Source organism: Melopsittacus undulatus, chromosome Z (genome assembly GCF_012275295.1).
Source record: "Melopsittacus undulatus isolate bMelUnd1 chromosome Z, bMelUnd1.mat.Z, whole genome shotgun sequence".
NCBI classification, from domain to species: Eukaryota; Metazoa; Chordata; class Aves; order Psittaciformes; family Psittaculidae; genus Melopsittacus; species Melopsittacus undulatus.
The window spans coordinates 52727713-52744132 of record NC_047557.1 but is presented as its reverse complement, the minus strand read 5'-3'; the positions used below and the strand labels follow the sequence as shown (position 1 = coordinate 52744132).

The 16420-nt window shown below is 43.7% G+C and overlaps 1 protein-coding gene across 3 annotated transcripts in view; it reads right to left on the bottom strand.

The window, feature by feature from the left end:
• Positions 1 to 1973, bottom strand: part of IDUA (alpha-L-iduronidase) — a 43784-nt gene extending 41811 nt beyond the window's left edge. For 2 of the 3 annotated variants that reach the window (XR_004081371.2, XM_031054354.2), the window contains exon 1: positions 1829 to 1950. Coding sequence is in view for 2 of the 3 variants with exons in the window: in XM_031054354.2 (XP_030910214.2) it covers positions 1829 to 1950 (122 nt within the window). In the remaining variant the exon portion in view is untranslated. Of the gene's footprint in view, positions 1 to 1828 lie in introns of all 3 variants that reach the window. The other variant, XM_005154876.3, reaches the window with a different exon arrangement.
• Between the last annotated feature and the right edge of the window lie 14447 nt (positions 1974 to 16420).

Sequence of the window (16420 nt, the reverse complement as noted above, 5' to 3'; positions counted from 1 at the left end):
CTTGCTCTGCTGTGAAAGCTACACTTGTAAGAAGCAGAATGAGACCTTCACAGCCTGCACATTCTTTGGCCGTGTTCAAGGCACTTAAAAATATCTCCCTGAGATTGCTTCAAGTCACAAAAGCAAGACCAAGAAGTTACCAATCCCACTCGTACTAAAAATGCATTAGCTATTTGGGGTTTTTTAATTGTTCCAGTAGATAAGGATGATGTTAACTGTCAGATTTTGAGGGACTGCTACCCTGAGATTCAAATCTGCCTCAGTTCAAGCAGTGGCAAAGACAAAAGTCAAGGCATATGGCATTCATGTATTTTTGCTTAGTGCACTCTGAAATTCACTCTAAGCAATAGAGAAATCTAGCTGAAACCAAGATACAAAAGCAAGCTGGCAGAAGAGTGTGCTTTGTTAGTGGTAGCATCAGCATCTGTCCTTTCCTGTTCTGAGTAGAACATCCAAGAGAACTTGCTCCCACTTGTTTAAGCCTTGCTCACAGATTTTATCAACTATTGATCCATGGCTGTGCCTTTGCTCAACTGTCTGAAACCGTGACTAGAAAAGCTTTCACAACTGGCACCCAGCTGTGTGAGCCTTCAAAAGAGCTGGGATCCTATCTTGAGAAATACCAGTGCTGGGCAGGTATCATAACTGAACAGCTGCTGACACATGTTGAGACCCTGCCTCTACTGCTCCTCCTCCACCTTCCCCTCACATGCTTTTCATGCATACAGTTTTCCAAAGTTTCTTTCACACAATTAAAATCTCACGTGTTTCTTAGGCTGCAGTTTAAATGGGCAAAACATCCTATGCTTTAAGACAGTTTTTCGTCAATGTTTCCTAACGTTACAAGTATTAAAATAAAAAAAGAAACAGCCAACAGGAAAAAAAAATCCAGACAGTCCAAAAATTTCTGTTTTCCTACTGACATGGAAAATCAATGGAAATTTTTTTTTTTTTACTTCTGTCTTCGGCTATCTTTACGCATTACATTAAAAAGTGCACAAACTCTTTTTCATCCAAAGCACACACTACAGATTCCTCCATCCCTGATGTAACTCTTCTTCCTGCAACTGTTATTTTGTCCACTATATGTCTAAATGAAGGAATTCATTACTAGTTTAGAGGAAGATATGAACATGGCTGAGGAAGATACCATATCTTGTTTTCAAGCCTGCCAGAAGCCTTAATTTATCCCACAAAACTTGAAGGCCACTCAACCCCAGCTAGGTAGGCAAGACATGGCTTCCTCTGAGACACAAAGCACTACTGGGGTATGAAGTCGTGGAGTTGAGATTTGTGCATGCTCTCACCCATACCCCTGGCTTCAATCAAACTGACTCACTGGCCACATCAGGAAGACGCTGCATGCTTCAAAGTATCTTGCAAGAACAAACTCCTACAGCTAACAGGCAGGGAAGCTTCGCCCTGGTGTACTTAGGGACTGTGACAATGGAAACTGTGAAAAGGAAAGAGCGCCGAGTATCACCATATGTACTGTGCTGGGGAAGAGGAAGGACTTCACACGACCTTGCACTGGAGGAAAGGGAACAAGTCAAAGGGGGGTTGGCGACTGGCCCTGTCTTGTGGTCTGCTTTGTTTTCACTCTCTGGCCAGTCCCTTGTCCAGCTCCACATACGTAACACAGCACAGAGTGCGCCGCGATGGGCAGCGAGGTGCCGGGCCCCTGACCCCACACCAGCAGGCTGGGAAGTGCCCAGGCTTCTTCTGAGGGGGCTCGTCCTTACACGCTGGAGACCCTCTGCTTGAGCAGGGCTGGAGGCACCCGGCTTCACCCCGGCTGCTCTAGCCGGCGGCAGGGCTGCGCGCTTACCAGAAGCCAGTGCTCCTCCAGAAGTGCTGCAAGGGCCGCTCGGCTCGCCGGGCATCCACAGACACCACGTACGCCGCGGAGCCCGCGCTCAGCTGCACGGCCAGCCAAACCACCAGCGCCATAGCGGGGCGGGTCAGGAGACGCCGACGCCTGCTACTACGCGCCACGTACGCGACAGGAATAGCGGGTCCCGCCCCCAATGGGTCCCGCCCCCAAAGGCAGCAGTGAGGGTAGTCAGCTCGCAGCCCGAAGGGCCGCTCGGATAGTTCATAGACCTGCAGGGTCGTAGGGTGGTTTGGGTTGGAAAGGACCTTGAAAATTGTCTGGTTCCAACCCCCCTGCCATGGACAGGGATGCCTTACCCTAGACCATGGCGCCCAAGGCTCTGCCCAGCCTGCCTTTGAGCACTGCCAGGGATGGAGCATTTACCACTTCTTTGGGCAACCTGTTCCAGTGCTTCACTACTCTCACAGTAAAGGTTTATTCCCTATATCCAACCTAAACCTATTCTCTGTCAGCTTAAAGCCATTCCCCCTTGTCCTATCCTACCCTACCCTATTCTATTCTATCCCTACCCACCCTTGTAAAACAGAAAAGGATATGTAAAAATTAGTAACGTCTCCGCCTGAAGCCCAGGTGTCTGGTACTTGTTGGTGCGGTGGTTGGTGGTGGTGGTGGTGGTGATGGTGGCCAGTGAGCAAGAGTTACTGCCCTGAAGTTGCGGCACGGCGCGGTTGTCGCTGATGCGTTTCTCTTGGGTACCACATGAGGGGAGTATTGTCTTGTCTATTGTCATGTCCTCTGGCCAGCAAGAAGCAGCATCGCACTGTAGTGCGGGTGAGCAGCCTTCCCCGAAAGAGCGCTGTAGCAGAATTTACGCTATGTCTGCTTCTTCAGTCTAAACACGTTTGTTGATCTGAGTATGGCAAAGGGCTTTAAATGCATCTGATAACAGATGCGCTGTAGATGGACTTTCTAAATGCTTACTTCTTATGATGTGTATCTGAGGACTGAAAGAGCAGCCATTCTGAGTTTCCTAGAGGATTACATGATTACGTTTGTCTCTGCTTCTCCACAGCCCACACAAAGCATCAGTTACAATCTATGTCCTGTGGAGCAAACATGAGAAAATGTGTGCCTTGTGCCTTTCCATTTCCAGAAGGACCTCTAAACCTGTATTTGTTAATACGTTGACTGGTATCACTGATATTATACAACCAGCATCACAGATATCCAAAACCTGCTGTCAGACCAAATACAAACAATTTAACTCTAGTTCACAAAAAAAATTGAAAGTGTCTATTGAATTCTTTTTACCAAGCATTATGACAAACAGTAAGTCCATAGACACATTGCAAACAGATATACAGATAATAAATATTGCCTCTTGAATCAGCTGCAAAACAGAAGCTGACACAAATCTTGTAGCAGCTGGGAGCATGTAGAATCTGTAACCATAGTTCAAGGGTTTGCTTTTGCCCAGCTACAAGTGACTGGATTCGAGCTTGACCACTTGCTTAGTACCATGAAAATGGTACTGACTCCTGAAGAAGATCCAACAGTTAATGTTCTTTTAATGTTAGAATACAGTACTACTACTGTTAGACCACAGAATCTGAGTTTCCCTTCTGGTCTTTACCTATTCCAACTTAGGCAAAAGAAAGGTGCTTACAGAGCATAAATCAGATTTACCTTTTCAGACTCAGTGCACATACAGAATCAGGATGTTGCAGGCAGTGTGGTTCCCTCTTACAGCTAGATGCAAAACTTCTGATGGGCACTTCTCAGGTCATGCAGTTTCTTCTGCTGGCGCATTGCTACCAAAATTACTCTGTTGCCTAGCACAACATCTCCAATGAAAGCTAACTCAGCAGGATTCTGCCTGCCTCTTACACAGGCATGAATCCTTTCTCTTCCATCCTTGTAGGCATGTTTTCCTCCTCATATTCAGAATCGAGCTTTTGATTGTTGGGCTATTCTGAAATCACATGACTCTCTATATCGTTTGGGTTCACTTTTGCCTATCAAAAGGAATGGGTGATGATAAGAGAAAGCTGTGCTTTTTCCTTTCTAACTTCAGGGTTACTCTGTATGAACATTACAGTCTTTGTACATAAGTACAGAATAGGCTTCACTGAGTAAAGCAGAAAAGTGAAGTAAGAAGAACAGGCCAGAGTCCTGCTTTCAGTTGCATCTTTGTGACATTCAGGAGAGACAGTATCAGTTATTATAACAAAACTTGTATACCATTTTGGTATCTAGAAAGAAAAGAGCAGGGGAAAGAGGGAAAGAGGAGAAAGAAGAAAAGAGGAGCAATCACCAGTCCAGGATCCATTGTTGGTTCTGCCACTATGGAGGGTCTGCAGTCAACAAGAAACCACTTTTCTTACAGTCCTTTCCTTCTGGCTTACACCCACTGTGCAAAATAAGGTGATGGTAACATGCTAATTCTCATATTAGCCTTCTAGAATCTTCCAAAATGTAGTGGGATAGTTGGGAGTCTTTTGTGGTCTTGAAGCTCCCTCAGTTGGGGTGACATTTTTCTTGGTGCAGGTGTAAGTTTCAGTTGGACAGAGGGAAGTTGGCTCAGAGAAGTGCTGCCCCACCTCCACAGGGCCCCTTTTCCAACCACAACTTCCTTACCGTTTAGTGTCAGTCGAATGTTTGCGACAACCACTGCAATCACAGCAGGTCCCTACAAGTGCCTGCCCTGCTCCTCAGTTCAGAGGCAGTAGATGGAGCTAGTCAGGCCGCTGATGGCTGTGTTAGCCTCCTTAGCTCCTGCAGCCTCAGGGAGCGGCTGGCTCTTGCTGTGCTCTCACACATTCTACCCTTGGTGGTATCATAGAATCATAGAATAGTTAGGATTGGAAAGGACCTCAAGATCATCTAGTTCCAACCACCCTGCCATGGGCAGGGACACTTCACACTAAACCATATCACTCAAGGCTTCATCCAACCTGGCCTTGAACACTGCCAGGGATGGAGCATTCACAACCTCCCTGGGCAATCCATTCCAGTACCTCACCACCCTCACAGTAAAGAATTTCTTCCTTATATCCAGTCTAAACCTCTGCTGTTTAAGTTTCAACCCATTACCCCTTGTCCTATCACTACAGTCCCTAATGAAGAGTCCCTCCCCAGCATCCCTGTAGGCCCCCTTCAGATACTGGAAGGCTGCTATGAGGTCTCCATGCAGCCTTCTCTTCTCCAGGCTGAACAGCCCCAACTTTCTCAGCCTGTCTTCATGTGGGAGGTGCTCCAGTCCCCTGATCATCCTCGTGGCCCTCCTCTGGACTTGTTCCAACAGTTCCATGTCCTTTTTATGTTGAGGACACCAGAACTGTACACAATACTACAAGTGAGGTCCCCCTTGAGCAGAGTAGAGGAGCAGGATCACCTCCTTTGACCTGCTGGTCACGCTCCTTTTGATGCAGCCCAGGACACAGTTGGCTTTCTGGGCTGTGAGTGCACACTGAAGCTGGCTCATGTTCATTTTCTCATTGACCAACACCCCCAAGTCCTTCTCTGCAGGACTACCATGAATTTCCTTTTTGCCCAACCTGTAGCTGTGCCTGGGATTGCTCTGACCCAGGTGTAGGACCTTGCACTTGTCATGGTTAAACTTCATGAGGTTGGCATCAGCCCACCTCACAAGCGTGTCAAGGTCCCTCTGGATGGCATTCCTTCCCTCTAGCGTATCAACAGAACCACACAGCTTGGTGTCATCGGCAAACTTGCTGAGGGCACACTCAATCCCACTGTCCATGTCAGCGACAAAAATATTAAAAAAGACCGGTCCCAACACTGATCCCTGAGGGACACCACTCATTACTGGTCTCCAGCCGGACATTGAACCATTGACCACAACTCTTTGAGTGCGACCATCCAGCCAGTTCTTTATCCACCGAGTGGTTCACCTATCAAATTGATGACACTCCAATTTAGAGATTAAAAATTGTAGAAAACAGTCACCTGACCACCCAACAATCATTACCACAGCTAAAACCATATCAGCCAAGACAAACACTAAGACAACACATTGTTAGGTTAATGTAAAGGTCTTGGCCTAATACTGGTAATGACAAAATTATATCTACCAGTTTTTATCTGAAGACAAGAATAGATGTACAATGCTGAATTGCAGCTAGCAAGGCCCTTTAGTCATGTTGAATCAAGATGGGTTAGGAGGTCACATCTGACTAATAAGATCCATGCCCTGGAAAAATGGGAATTGATTTGCTGGGCAACCGTATCCTATATATATTTGAGTGAAAGCCAGGGTAGAATGACAGGTATCACCAATGCAGGGAGGTGTCAAATCCTGTCCTTGAATGTATCTAGCTTTGGGATATTAAAGATATGCACACAGTTTGTGTCTAGAATTGCAAGAACACCCACAATACTGGTTAAATTCGTTGTATTCCACAGAGTTGATAACAAGACTTCCTAATCACATCTTAGGTAAACTAAGTAATGAGAAGGAAAGCACTTGTGAAGGGCTGAGAAGTATTTTAATCAACCTGAATCTGGCTGTTTGCATCTACCCAGACTACACTGTATATTAGCAATTGATCTCCTCAGGTTGCAGAGCACCTGCATCTTAGCTATGAAGTCCAGAAAGTCTACTGCAAAAGCCATATAACACTTGTCAAAATTGTCAGAATTGTATCTCTAGACAAAAAGTGAGAGTTGGAAAAAAAATTATGATGTGGTACCAGGAAAGAAGCCCTGGGAGGAAATGATACCTCCCACCCTACACAGGGGCATAAAGCAGCTGATGTTTTCTACCTACCCCACCAACCCTTGCTAATCCAAGATGGGTGACCATGCAACTCTAGGATATGTCCAGGGTCCCTCAAGATTCTCAGTGCCTCAAAGAGCACCAATGTACCTGCACCACATTCCACTTCTAGCTCGGGTTGATAACAGCTGCTTTGTAGAAAATCAATGGCAATCAGCATCAGAGGTTCAGATGTTACGTCTGCAATCTGCACAGCCTGCTGGCAGAAACCTAGTGCTAGAGGTACTGCAGGCCTTGAACCAAGATAAGACTGTCTCATTGAGAAGAAAGACAACAGAGAGCTGTAGGCCACATCCAGTGTGTGGTCATCCCAAGGGCTGGGAATGAATCAGTGAAGAGGAGGAAGCAAATCCCAGGCTCACAAAGCCCACCAGGTCCTGGGGAATGGCTGCAACATTGTCATAAGCTGAGCTTTAAAAACAAGCCTTCCATAAGAAAAGAAGCACTGTGATACATGCTGCGTTGATGATAAGACTGGTGTCTGATCAATAGATACCTTTAGTAAGTTGCCAGCAGTTGCAAGCATGGCAGCAAGTAGGTGGTGAAGATGAGTGCATACATCTTGCTGGACTCCTGCAAATGACAGGATCACTGGAGAGCTAGCTTTCAAAGGCTGCCCATGCTATAGAAGTTACTAAGATACCTGAGTTGGAGCACAGTTTTGTACTGTGCTTTCTTCAGCCTAACAGCAGGCAGTTGAGTGAAGTCTGGTCTCATTCTCTCCCATCCCTGCCTCTGTGCTTTCACTGTTGCAGACTACCGGGTGCCAGAACCATGCAGTGTACATCTCTGCTGCTTGCCAACTCAGAAGAAAACTAACCCCAGAAAGAGTTGCTTCCCACCCAGCCAGCTGAATTATCCTCTCTTCAGCTGTCTGGCTGTCAGACATGACACATGGGAAACAGCAGAAGCAGATAAGCAGTGACAGAGAAGAAGAGGAGGACCAGCCCTTGTAGTAGGAGCCCTGGTTAGACTGCATTAGATGTGACATTAAACACAGACTGTTCGGTCCATCTACCCAAAGACCAGTGGCAACCGTGTGGGAATGTACAGTTATCCAAGAAGCAAAGGCTGTCTCAGGCCCTGGAATGCCTCATCTATTAGTGCTTAGTTATCACAAAAAAATATATCCAGATATCTGTCTGTCATTTCTTCCCACCTCCAAGAGCAGAACTTATGCTCCCCACCTTTTGGCCCCCAGGTTCTCAGATGACACTTTGCACTTCTGCTGCCTACTTTAACACCTTCCTTGGATCTTCTCAGAAAATAGAGTTTGGAGAAAACAAGCATGCTCCTGCAGAAGCCTTGGCTTCCAAAAAGGCATTTTCAGTAAGGGTAAAGGCAGTGTCTTCAGTACTGTGTATGGAACCCTCTCTAGAACTCAGCTTGGGCCTTGCTGCTCTTCCAAGGCATTAGGATACTTGAGCTAAGCCACAGTACAAGCAAGCCTGGAGAATTTAGGAAAATCCCCCTTTCAGAGTCAAGTCACAATGCCAGATTGCCATTTATACCTGAGCCTCCAGGGTGTAATGCTGTTGCCTGAATTTTGGCTGTGAACCCTTTTGGCCTACAAGACCAGCAGGAACCGAAAGCATCAAGAGGCAGATGAAGCTGCAGCCAGAGTAATATATATGTCAGCAATCAGAACCAAGCCACTTTGCAGTTTCCTAGAGGTGAGTCCCAGTTTGCCAGTCCTTTGCAACAGGGTACCTCCCAAGTCAGGCATATACTTACCCTTGCAGTCTTTTCCTAGTTGCAGGATTCTGGAGCTGAGGAGCAAATGTCTGTCTGACTTTCCCTCTGCTAGCTTATTTTGTATAAAAAGTCAACCCAACTGTATTCAAAATTGTATCTCTGTTACAAAGCTATTTGCCACTTTGACACCAAGTATAGCTCTAAGTTCCATGTAGCCTTATACCTCCTGTGGCCATCACATGAGCTCATGAGGCAACCTGCTAGAAGATCTTCCAGTTAGGAACCCTGTCAATAATGGAGAACATAAGTACTCTTCTATGACTGTGCTTTATGAAACAGGCAAAGAAAACTAAGAGCATTGGGCCACTACCACTTGCAAAACAAAGAATAAAGATGTTTTCCTCTGCCATTATTATCATCTCACTAGTAGGTTTGTCTTGCTCATTATCAGTCAAAAACCTGAAGGTCAGAAATAAATGCTCTAGCTTTCATTCTACCAACAAAAGCCTTCAAACCTGGGGTTTGTCTCTAATCCCTTTGATATCCATCTTGGATAAGCACTACTTAATATTTAATTCCTTAGCAAAGTCTTCCATTAGGGATTCACTTTATTTCTGGAAGGCATAGTGCCATCACAACTAACATGTATCATTTGGTTGACAGTTTTATGGTTCAGCTGGAGCAATTTGCAGAGATGTCCATCAATATCTTCCCTGTAGCTTTGTAGCCTTTCTATTTTAGTCATGAACTGCAGAACAGAGGAGAGTAACAGGCAATTAAGTGATACTTAGAAACTGAAGGAATAAAGTTCAGAAAAGCCACTGGAAATACTTTATTAAATTATTTATTCATTTGTTTTACTTTGTTTTTGGGAAGGTTTAAAGCTAGTTCATTAGGAGGGGAGCTGTGCTCAGATATGTCCTGAGCAGTGCAGGACTTGCAATGTTTTTGTGCCATGGGTCTACACCATTCTCCCCATCAAGCAGTAACACTAACTGTCCCTTCTCTGAAGCTGAGTAAGGGATAGCAAACACTTGTAGTGTCTTATTGTGGGCTTGACAGTGCACTATGGAAGGCTGTTAAAAGCCTTTTTGCACTGTCCGTGTTTAGGTATCATCTGGTAGGGCAACAGCAGGAGAGAAGGTAAGAGATGTCAACATCTTGAGCTGTTGAGCAGCTTTGCAGGCCCGTTGTCTTGCAAAGCAGGAGCAAGTCTGTGCCCTTCCTCCTCTAGGGTTGAACAATAGCTGGCAGTGCTTCTCCCCTGCGCTCCCCAAAGGTCTCTTAGGTACTTGCATACAATTCTCAGGCATATCCTCTCTTCCGTGCTACCTGGATTAGACTCATAGAAGACCTCGTATCTTGACAGATTTATCTGTGGTTACAGTTGCACACAAACCATAAATAAATGGTGACAGTTTGTGATAACCTTCCAATTTCATTGCCATTTGAAATGATAGTGTGGGATATTCATCTCAGCATTTCATACAGGATCCCCAGGAAGCTCATCCTTCTTCTAAAGGAGCAATGACCAGGGCAACAGCCTCTTGCCAGTTGTCTACCATTCTACACAGTGCAATCTAGGGGCTTTTTGTAATGTTATGAGAAGCCTGCTGAAACACACAGTGTGCTCATGTGGAAAGACTGGGATTTGCATCTTAGACTTACATTTATGCTTAGCCTGATACAGAATGAGAGAAACAAGTCCTGAAAATTACCTATGCATAGTGGTACCCAGGCTAAAGCAAGAGGTACTTACTAGGTTGCTTGAAAGATTGCCGGTATGCTGGCCCACAGGTTTCAGTCCACAGCAAAGGTGTAGGTTGTACTTGTGGGTAGATGATTCATGGGAAAAAAATCCCAGGCAAGGTTTTCCCATTTGCACAGTGGTGAAGTGGAAGTGCACAATTTAACTGAGTACTCATTTTCAAAGAACAGAACTCTTAAAATAATACATGCTAAACCCGGCAATTTCTGAAGATCAAATGATGTATTAAAACACCTTGTGAACTCTTTTGCACATTTAGACTTCTCAATTTTACTGTTTTCTGAAAATGACCTGGTATGCTCCTTGAACTGTAGTGCAACTGCTTTTCTCCAAAGCCCAAAGCTGTTAAAGCTCAATAGACAGGAGTGCTGCACACACATTTTGGACTTTATGGGCATATGTTTCTGTACCATTACACACTATAATGCAGCTTTATCCAGTTGTACAGGATCGTCAGAGATGCAAATTCTTCTCATTTCTTCTCATTATTCATCTAAGTCTGTCCTAATCATTATCCATCTGAACATCTTCCTTGTTACTACCTACTTTGCAAATTTTAGGAGGTATTCATACAGCAAATGGAGAGTCTGTGTCAGTCTCAGAGTCTAGAGCAGATCTAAGATGCAAAGCATTGTACTATTGTATGAAATGAAGCAAGAGGAAAAAAAAGCTATCCAGAAGGCAAAGTTAGCTAGTCCTTGCAGAATAGGCTCTGCAGTGTCTCTCTCATAAGTCAATCTCTCCAGCAGCAAAAACTCTTCCACTCATGATAGAGAAAACCTTGAAATGGATACCTTATTTCTGGATAGCTGGAGTTAGATGGAATTAATCCCCCAATAAGAAGATTGTCTACTCCTGCCTGAATCAAAGGTAGAAATGCCTCAGCTTTGTCTAAACCTAAGATGGTATCACAAGGACTGTGGCACTGCAACTGATACCAAACACTCCTGTCTAATCCCAAACCTATGCACAAAACTTTAAGACTGTCCCCTTCAGACATTGCCTTGCTCATAGTTAATAGTCAGTGGCAACACTTGTGTAACTAAACCAGATGATGTTTTTAATTAGCTTCTCCACTTCCTCCCTCTCCAGGCACAATGCTCATTATGAGACTGCTGTTATTCTCCTTTCTTCCTTTCAAGTGCTCTTTCAGAGCATAGCAGAAAAGAAGGTTTCTGACTGTAATGACATCAGGCTTTCTCCTTAACACTTTTTGGCCAGAGGCACGAGGTATTGATGGCTCAGACTGTCCTAGAAACGTCTGAATTCATAAAGTTCACATAACCATTCACTAACTGAAGTGTACAGGTCTCTTGTAACTGTCAGACAGTCATTTAACCAAAATAAAGCATTGTTACATAAAGAAGAAAGTCAGTCAATTTTGCTGATGGCCTCCACGTCTCCCTCACTAATAACAAAGGTGTCCATAGGAGAGATGCACAAGTCCAATCCACCAATCTACCAAAAGCAAGATCCTACCACTTGGTCTTGGTTAACCTGAATACACCCATTTGTGCTTTCAGTCACAGAGTTTCTGTTTTCTTAGTGGGATTGCTCCTCACATGACAGAGGATAGATTTTTAAAAAAATTTCTTTCTGAATTACTGTAAGATTTGGACCTTAATTTGTCATCCATTTAAATGAGAATGGGCATAAACATGAATGGTCTCCTTTGATAGCCTTGAAATACTCTCCTTCCAGATACAAACTTCGTCCAGCCCCAAAAGATTAAAAATCATGACTTTGGCACCCCAAAATTTAAGTTTAAGAACCACTGAAGCTTTGGTCACTTACACTGGAGCGTTTTCATTCATTGCACCTCTGCAGGGGGTGATTGACTTAAATTCTGTCAGTCCCACAGCTGTCTTTTTCGTTATACCTGAAAAGCCACCAATTAAGTAATGGCTAAACTTGATTAAAAATGTTTTTAGCTGAAGTCAGGATTTTGTCCAAGAGGTTCTGCTCACAGAAAGATAGAATCATTTTCTAAGGGTGGCAGAGCTCTCTTCCTGTCTTTTATATACATCAACTGAAAACAGAAAGGTTTTAAATAGGAGGCATGTCATGATAAGATTTCATTGGTGATTCATTTGGCTTTTTGCTTTTCTGAGGCTGCTATATGTCACTACAGTCATGGTGTGCTCCTTTCTCCTTGCCAGGAGCTCCGTCAGGGAATTTGGTTTACTTCTTTTCCATATTTTCCAGTTTTTACCTAAAAGGAAATTAAAATGTCTTGTGAAAATGTGCATGATTTTATGTAAAACTGTGGAAGTGGCTAAGAAAAATAGCTCTGGGCTATTTAAAGCAACATTGGTAAGACTTCCTGGTAGAATCGGAGTACAGGTTCTATGGCATGGTCCAAACTCAGTATTAGCACTGTGATAACAATTTTCTCTTTCACAAAGGTCAAAATTCACCAGAGACTTGCACCAGTTCCTTCTGCAAAAGAAAAGTGTCCCCTGGGAAGAATTCTGACTAAAGTTCTCAGCTGATGGGAAATCCAAGCACGCTTACTGAGTTTTATTGCTCTTCAAGGATCCAACATAAGTGCTGCTCTAAACCTGTACAATTCAACAGGCTTTCATGAAGTCAAAAGAAAAAGATTAATGTGATTTTTCAGTTCCACATGGAATTTAACAGGGCTATTGAGGTCTGCCTAAATTCCTACCTGTTTAGGTCACTTATTTTGCTCCAAAATTTCTCAAGATGTTGTGTCTTCAGTTTTTGCCAGAAGGGTTTTTGCTGACCAGTTTCCAGTGAAATCTGATGAAAAACTGGGATGCCTGATTGTCCAGGAATTATCCTTTTGTGGTTAATTCCCTGAAGTCCACATTTTCCAGTTCAGCTTTTGTTGATTCCCATGACTGCCCAGAGCTTTGGCTGTTCCAAGCAGTCATGTGACCACTGAGATTTTTTTCCTCCATGTTTTGTCTCCTATTCCAGATCAGATATTGACTCCCCTCAAGACGGGCTGTCTCTCAGTGTGTTTGTGCTGAGCTCATGCGAAGCTGATCTTTTTGGACACTGGAATATTTGGCTGACTCTGTGCCACAGCACTGCATCTTCACTGCACACTGGGTTTGAGAAATTCCAGAACCTTCAGCGACTGGTTGGGAAAATAGGTGGAGAAAGAAATAGCGGGTTCTCCCAGACCCAGACATTCTTATTACTACTTTTGTTATTCCAGAGTGATGATGTGGTCTTTAGGACTAGTAGGGGAATAACCCAGGTTCAAAAAACCCCCCAAACATTAATAGTTACTAATTAGAAGGGATCAAAACTACTCACAAAACTGAGCACAAATAATCCCAAACAAGATAGTTTATTCAGAAGCCACAGGACTGTAAGAATGCAAATATCTCACAAACCTGGAAACCAACAGGATTACTTAACATTCCCAGCTCCCTGGCTCATTTTAACTAAGATGGGAGATTTGAGTTTGTATTTTATTTATAATTTTGCTTAGCTATTTTCCATTCATTTGCACTGAATATGGCATATTCCACACAAACTTTTGAAGGTATGTCTTAGATATATTGAGCCCTTACATAATACTGCAGCATACTGTCTTTCTTCCAGAAGGATATCTATCTTCAAGAGTCCCCTTTACCATGTGCAAACACCCTTGCAGTGTCCATAAAAATATTGCAATGAAGAACTTTTAAGAGAAACATTTGTAAATCATTCCAGCATTCCAGAATAAGGAGAAAGGACTGAAGTCCTGACAACTCTCAAGCAGTTTATGGCTTCTTTATGATCTTTGAAAAAGCTGTGTCCTCCAACATTTTTAGGAAGAGGTGCCATAGGTATTGGGTTTGGTACAGCTGCATTGGTTTAATTTTATTGCACGAGAAATCTGAGAAGTGGATGTCAGAATTCCTGCTGACATAGACTTAACCTCATGCATTTACATGTTCTCTCAAAGGGTGCTTCTTTTGGTATAGGCTGGCGTGCCAGCTGGGAGCTAGATTTCCAGAGGATCCAGTGCATTGTTAAGGCTTTCCTCCAACATTAGCAAGACACAAAGGTTTGCTTAAATATCCAACCTGACAACAGCTTTTCCCTCACTCAGCTGTTTTTCAGTTTCTGTCCTCTGACAGAAAATTATAGAGGAATGTCAAGCTTCCTGGTCTAGAACTGAGGCATTCCCGAGGTTTCTATCCCAAGTGGAATCTGATGTTCAATGAGACATGAATGGATACAGTGTTTATTGCCATGTAGACCAGAGCTGCTGCACTTGGACTTGCCATGGGCAAGAAGCTTCCAGGAGATACACCAATGTTGAGAAAGCCTAACCTGCATCTCTCTTTTCTGATTGACTAAGTGGCTGGTGCTCTTCCTACATCACATTTTGGGATAAAAACTGTGAGATGTACTATATTTTACTTATTTTCTGTCCAAGGGTTCAATTTTCTGTCTGTGTTGCTAACGATTATGGCAGGAATAGAAAACATGTTATTTCAGCCCAGCTTCCTTCTCAAATAATATTTATGCCATCCCATTTTTTCTTTTTTTTTATTTTTCTACGTTTTCAGTGTCTACTCACTGGTCCCTCCAAAGGCCAATTTATAATAAATTTTTAAAGGAAAGAAAGTTTCTCTAAATTTGGTGTGAACTAAAAACTGCACAAAGTGGAAGAATCCACATGAGATTTTCACCTTTCCCCATCTGAAGGAGCCAACAGACTATGAATCTCATTTGGAAACAGCCACGTGGCAAGCCAACACATACACATCAGTCCACTAATCAGCATACACATAACTCTTGCCTCACTTCTGTGCATGCTGCTTTGTACTCCTTAGGGATCAGAAGGGAACAGGAAGAATGCTTAAAGTTTAGAGATAAAAGATATGTTCTGTTTGACCCCATATGTGCAATGGAAGGTGCTTTGGAGGTGCATCTTATAAAAGATGGATCTTCGTGTTGTGCTCTGGTTACTGCAGCTGCTTAGCAGGCAGCATCATGGGAATAGGAATCCCCACTAATGTATTTGGGTATTCTGTGTGCAGTGACTGCCTGACTTACCAGACTTTATAGCTGGGGCAACGGGGGATGTCTGACAGAGGTTTTGTGCTTCAGTCTCTTCAAAATGAAAAGAAGAAAGGACTGTATCACAAAGGAAGCTACTAAACTAAAGAAATTCTATGCTCAGTATGTTGAAATTCTCTAATCAGTGTAAGCTACAAGGCCTCTTCCCACCCATCATTTAAAATCTGACTAACACACACACAAAAAAAGCTTTAATATAATTAAATGAACCAAAGCATAAGCGTATCACTGTGCACATTTCCACACAGTATCACTGAAGTTCCATTCTTACTCCTCCTTCATATCTCTTGCACAGTAGGAGCCACTGGTCAGTGCCTATCGGATCAGAGGGCAAATGCTGTTGGCACATGAGGCTCCAGAGCAGAAGATCAGCCAAAGACCAGAGTTTGTATGTGGCTTTGCTGTAGGGAGTGCAGGAGATGAACCAGTGTGTGATTGTACTAACTGGGGTGTGAGACGTGACAAGCTGGACTGTGTTAACACTTAAGCAAAGGGTGACGACCTGGAAGTGCACTCATGATAGCTGAATATCTGCCAACATGGCAGTGAAAACCGGATTCCTAATATTCTACTGGTGTATGCTATATTACTCTGGTTGATTGTAGTGACATCCAGGAGGCAAATAAAACAGGGCATCCCAACTGCAGTGCTAACAGAGGTTAATAGAAACTTTCTGCCCACATGAGCCTGTAATTGGCACAGACAAGGCACGTGAAAGGTCAGAGCAAAGAGAGATATAATGTTTTGTTCTTCAGTGCCCCAGGAAGAGCTGTGTTTCTCCACTTCCCTATGTCTTTCGCTCCACAGAAGAATAATTAAAGAAAAGAATGGAGAAGCGCCGGTGTTAGTATTGCTTCTGTGCAGCTGTATGAAATTACACTGGGTTTCTAAAGAATTTAGGGTTTGGCAGGTTGGTGTTGCCAGTTGGATTTCCATGTCAAGCATTTATGTAGAAGATACGCCAGATTTCACACAGGTGGAAGTGCATGGCTCTGCACATGTGTGCACATACAGGAAATGGTCTCTGCCTCCCCGCCTAAAGCAAAGTATCTCCCACTCTCAGAAATCTCCCCCCTGTCTGTAAGCTTTACCAAGTTCCCTCATTACCTTAACTTGGCTAGATGGGAGCAAGAAAAATGTGAGAAGCAGCTCATCCCCTCACAGTGCTTCTAGACCAGCAATAGAAAGTGGAGCAGGTACCCCTAGGTACAAACTCACTTGTCTAGTGGTAGTTAGTGAAAGGCTGTCAGGACCTGCCATTAGGATTGACTGTAGC